Below are 5,672 nucleotides of genomic sequence, written 5' to 3'. Positions count from 1 at the left end.
GTTGGATCACATATGGTTCTACTATATACACCGTCATACATACCCTTATGTACTATGTAGAGTGGCAGGACATCTACCATCAGCTTGTATTCTCATTTGGAGCCCACTACACTGTGCTAACTGAAGGCAACGTAACAAGACCAGAATCGAAGGTTGCCAGAATGGATGAGGTGATACTGAAGCAGTGTGGTGTGCGTTTGGTATATGAGGAAGATGTGGAGGAGCAGAGCAATGTTGGCATCAATACCAAGCGAGGACTTCAACACTATGATGATGACAAGGATGAAGCATCTAGTAGTGTGATGGTTTTTAGAAGCTAATGTGGTTAGTGTTTAGGCCAATGGTTGTTTATCAGAGGATCATCCTGACTGGCATCCCTTTGATCCTGATTTCTTATGATGATGATGATTCGGACGACGACAACATGAAGCCCTCTGATGTTGATGATCATTCGGCTGCCTTTTCTTGTGATGTTTTCGTGTTGGATTCCTCTACTGCGAACATCTCTGCTGCTCCTGGATTTCCTAACAAGTCATGACCATGCCAGATCTGTTGCCACCATAAACGGCAAGGTCTACGTACTCAGTTTGAAGTCGTATATCTTTCCTCCCGGAATTCCATCGTTTGACTGCTCTTATTCTTCCAAATCCTCGTGGCAGGAGCTGCCTGTGCCTCCTGCTTATCTGATGCATCGTTTTTGTTATCATTATGTGATCAGTCCAAAGATTTACGTGTCCTCTTATGCCAAGCTTCATTGTTATAACGTAGAGGGCTGCCAATGGGAAATCATTAGGGAAAGAAAATGGAGACTTGATCCCATTCTCAGGCAGTATTTCCCTGATTCAGTTCAGATGATGAGTTGGGCTCTGATTCAGGTGATGAGATAGGTTGGGAAACGGAGGAAGGGGAAGACTTGAACCCTATGCCACTTGCTCAGCCCTTACCTTCCATTTGCTTTGCTGAACCAGGTAATAGGGGCCTTGCCGTTGGCTATACTCGTAAAGAGTTTACAGTTTACATGTTTGCTCCTGATGGCAAGCTGCAGTTTCAAGGGCTACCTCCACTCTTTCAACAAACACCCTGATCTTCCCCCTCCGTACCAGTTCAACTATGGCAGAAAGGTTGTCAATTCTGCCTTGTATGGTTTTATTAAAGGCCGACTGTTATGGTCTTTGGGAGTAGCAACATTTGATGTCAAGTTTTGTTGGAGGAGGGAAAGGCTTCTACCATGAAAATCCACTGCGTTATCATCAGTTCATCACTTCTACAATATCAGGCTTTTACCATTAATGATCCAATATTCAGCCATGGTTTTCCAACTCCGATTATGAGTACGGAGATTTCCAGGATGCTTTCGTCTTAAAAAATTAGCTCTGATTCTATATATAGTTCATTTGTTTATTTATTAATTGTACTTGATAGAAATTGCCTTGCCAACTATCGAAAATTTTCAGTTAATCAAGTACACCTATATTCCCAGAAAATTTAAATCATCAGCTATTCCCTTTTAATGCATTTACACGTGGTGGTGCATTATTTTTTACTTTGGCATATATAGGGCTTAAGCTCAATAAGGAGAATGGCCCGTCTGCGCTGATTGTTGAATCTAATGCAGGTCAGTTCTCATTGTCATGCAGAGATGCACTAGATTCAACTTCATTCTTTTGAGCGTAAGTGGCCTAGCCTATCTGTGCATAAGCTGGTTCAAATCTCTGCATCCTTTCGTTTGATCAACACAGTGCCACTGATTGCATGTCCAGCTTTTGCAGTTTGAGATAGAATCGGAACCAGAACTCTTCATTTATAAAACTGTTTTTGGACCTTTCCATCTGATGAAAATGCTACGAGCTTCAAAGGCCTTGAAGACGGACTTGAATGAGAGCAACAAGAGTGAAGAGGAAGCCCTTGCTCGTCCAAGAACCTAACATTGCTGAATAGTATAATACACTTTGGAATTGAAAGAAGAGATATACTATTGTGCTCTCAAGTTACTAAGAAGGCGCGCAGCAGACAAGTTGAGTAATGCAAGGAGACTGCGAACTTCATTCTTTGAAGAAAAGATGCGGCACGTTTACCCCAATTAAAAAATAAAGACTATTTCAAGGAGGTTTGGTTGGAAGCTTTTCTCGAAAATCTTTAAGAAATGGTGGCAGGTGAGAGTTTGACAAAGACTGCAAAGCCATGGGATATGTTTTCTTATTTTCGAGGGACGACCAACAAATTTGACGACTCTTGACATGATTCATTCTGGTTATTGGGATTAGTTTATTTCATTTTCCAACTAACCGTTTCCTTTCAGACTGTAGGAGTCCATTTGATTAGGCAGAACGAAATGATAGTCTTGGTCTTCGTTTCAATATTCCATAAGTTTAAGATCAGAGTTGCCTTGCAGATGGCATTTGGTTGACTGAAGAGGAATTGAATTGAAGCAGCACAACCCCGCAGTTACCGATCTTTTCATACTTCCTGGAGCCTTCAATACTCATCACCAACTAAAGGGTATGTAATCTGCAATAGCCTAATTTAGTATCGTTGTTATCGATCCTTTTTCCCAATACTATTTAGTTTTGGAATTTTATTTCTTATTTTGAAGCATATCTCCTGTTTACAGTGTGCATACTAATCAATAAGTCAAGAATTGATAGAATAGAAGGCATTTATGGCCTTAGCTGGAACAGATCTGTTTGTTATTGGCCAAATTGTTGGCATCCTTGAGAATGAAGCATCCCTCATCACCGGGGTTGGGGATCAAGTTGATGAGATTAAGCTGGAGCTGATTAGCATGAGATCCTTCTTGTATGATGCTGAGGGCAAGAGAACACGTTCACATGGAGAGGAGACGTGGGTGGCAAGTGTAAGAGACTTGGCGTATGATGTTGAAGACATTATTGATGAATTCATGTATCATATGTATGAGCAGAAAATTGGAGGTCGATTTTTGAGGTGGCTGTACAAAACCATTAACATTCCAAAGAATCTCTGGTTTAGATGTCAAATTGCAAACAAGTTACAGAAAATCACTACAATGATCAAGGCCATTCCAGAGAGAAATCAAAGATATGGTTTAGCTGTTATAGAAGGGACAAACACTTCTTTTGATATGAGCAAATGGGTGCAAAACCAAGCGAATTCTTCTCTTTTCATCAAGGAGGAAGAACTTGTTGGAATTGAAGACAAAAAGCAAATGTTATTGGGATGGTTGATGGATGAAAAACAGCATCAAATTGTTGTCTCCGTGGTTGGCATGGGAGGATCAGGAAAGACAACTCTAGTTGCCAAGACCTTCACCAATGAAGTTGTCAAGAAACATTTCGGCTGTTATGCTTGGGTTACTGTCTCCCAAAGTTATGTGATTGAAGACTTACTTAAAAGCTTGATCAAGGAAACAATGAAGGATGAGAGCCCTGAAAATTTGAATTTCATGAGCTATAGAGAGTTGCTAGAGATGCTGGTAGGCTTTTTGGAGTCTAAAAGGTACCTAATTGTATTGGATGACGTGTGGGATGCCAACCTGTGGGAAGAAATTAAGTGTGCGTTTCCAGATGGACAATGTGGAAGTCGAATAATGCTCACAACTCGAAAAGAAGACATAGCATCATATTCTTTTGGGGTTGAAAGCCATTTTCACAGTATCCAGCCCTTGGAAAAGAATTATGCATGGGAGCTTTTCAGCAAGAAAGCATTCTCTACTTGTCATAACAAAATTTGTCCACCGGAGTTTGAGCCGTTAGCTTGGGAACTTGTAGAAAAGTGTGAAGGTCTTCCTCTGGCTATAGTGGCTTTAGGTGGTGTTATGTCTTCTAAGAAGTCGTTGGATCAATGGAGCGAAGTCTACAACAGCTTAAATTGGCATTTGAGTAACAATCCATTGCTAAAACCTGTTCGAAGCATTTTGTTGCTTAGTTTTAATGATTTGCCATACAGACTGAAGCATTGTTTCCTCTATTGTTCACTTTTCCCAGAAGACTATGTGATCATCAATAAAAAAGTCATAAGATTGTGGATTGCCGAAGGATTTGTCGAACAAGTCAAAGGGCTCACACTAGAAGAAGTTGCAGAGGGATATCTTATGGAACTTGTTTCCCGTAGTATGCTACAAGTCAGGTATGCTAGTTGGAATCCTGCATGTAAGATGCATGATCTTATACGTGAGCTTGCTCTGTCAATAGGAGAAAAAGAAAGATTTTGTGCTGTATATGATGGCAGAGAAGGAATGGAAGAAACTAAAGCACGCCGTCTGTCAGTTCAAACAGTTGAAGGAGAACTTGAATGTTGCAAAGGTCTGTCACAACTTCGTTCTTTCCTTGTGTTTGTCACTGATGTACTTTCATTCTCTTTCTCAAGAAAATTGGCTTCTGAACTTCAACTTTTAAGGGTTTTAGATTTGGAGAATGCTCCAATTGTTAAACTTCCAGATGAACTAATGTACTTATTCAACTTGAAGTATCTCAATTTGAGAGGAACTCTAGTTAAGGAACTCCCAGAAGCCATCAGAAAGCTTCGAAACCTTCAAACATTGGACTTCAGATACACAAATGTAGAGGTACTTCCAAGAGGAATTTCCAAGTTGATCAACTTGCGCCATCTACTGGGTTACCGTTCCTTGAGTGATTCTATGCTTTTCAAAAGACGTATTGGGGTCAAAGCACCATCAAATATTAGTACGCTGAAAAAGTTGCAGAATCTTTCATGTATTGAATCAGAAGGGAACTTCATTACACTTCTAGGAGGCATGACCCAACTTATAACCCTTGGCATTGCAAATGTGAAGGAAAGAGATGCAAGAGACCTATGTGTTGCAATTGAAGAGATGAAAATTCTTCGCAGCCTAGACTTATGGGTAACACAGCAAGAGGGATATCTTCGAATTGACACACTATCTTCACCTCCTCCCCACCTTCGGCATATTTCTTTGGCAGGCAAACTGGAAAAGGTACCTGTTTGGTTTTATTCACTCCACAACCTCACATCCTTGCATCTACATTGGTCCAGACTCGAAGAAGATTTGCTACCTCACATTGAAGGACTACCCTGTCTGGAGAGTGTTACCCTTATTAATGCCTATGTTGGAAAAGAGTTAAGCTTCACTAGAGGCTTTTTAAAGCTTACACGACTAAGCTTGAGAAATTTTCCATCATTGGAAAATATTACTATAGAAAAAGGGGTGATGCCAAATCTCCAGTTCTTAGAACTTCAAGGATGCATGGGACTAACGACATTGCCACAAGGTTTTGAGTATCTTACTAAACTAGAAGGGTACTTGTTTGACACTGTTCCAGAGCAACTTAAGGAGTCCATACAAGGAGCTATGGATTATAGTCAAAAGGCAGAACGTTTCAAGTCCATGAACTTTTCTAGCTGAACTTGTATTTATTATTCCATTTCAATTTATTGTATCTGTTGATTATACTTTTTGGGGTAAATAATCAAAGTTTGTTACTTTTCTTCGTGGCCATGAGTTTTATTTCATCTTTTTTTTCAGTATCTCCAAAATAGCCATAAATTTTTTGAAAGGACAAGACCATACTTTTAGATGGTTTTGTTTTGACAACTATCTAAATTGTACTGTAGGAGAAGAGGTGATGCCAAATCTGCAGTGCTTGGTTAGTATTTCAACTAGGAGGATATGTGATGAAACATGACGGGAAGATGACCATACTAACTACCCTTGG

General features: G+C 40.0%; 1 protein-coding gene across 1 annotated transcript; it reads left to right on the top strand.

Moving 5' to 3' along the window:
- The first annotated feature begins 2,659 nt into the window (after window positions 1-2,659).
- Window positions 2,660-5,447, top strand: LOC101292850 (disease resistance protein RPM1-like). The gene has a single exon (XM_004289834.1). It carries the CDS (start codon window positions 2,660-2,662, stop codon window positions 5,360-5,362), a length of 2,703 nt encoding a protein of 900 aa, XP_004289882.1. The 3' UTR covers window positions 5,363-5,447.
- Window positions 5,448-5,672: the final 225 nt, after the last annotated feature.

Source organism: Fragaria vesca, linkage group LG2 (genome assembly GCF_000184155.1).
Source record: "Fragaria vesca subsp. vesca linkage group LG2, FraVesHawaii_1.0, whole genome shotgun sequence".
NCBI classification, from domain to species: Eukaryota; Viridiplantae; Streptophyta; class Magnoliopsida; order Rosales; family Rosaceae; genus Fragaria; species Fragaria vesca.
The sequence above is the reverse complement of the archived record's forward strand: the minus strand, read 5'-3'. Positions and strand labels throughout refer to the sequence as shown.

Coding starts and splice junctions, on each gene's coding strand:
- LOC101292850 (XM_004289834.1), top strand. CDS start 2,660: ATGGCCTTAGCTGGAACAGATCTGTTTGTTATTGGCCAAATTGTTGGC.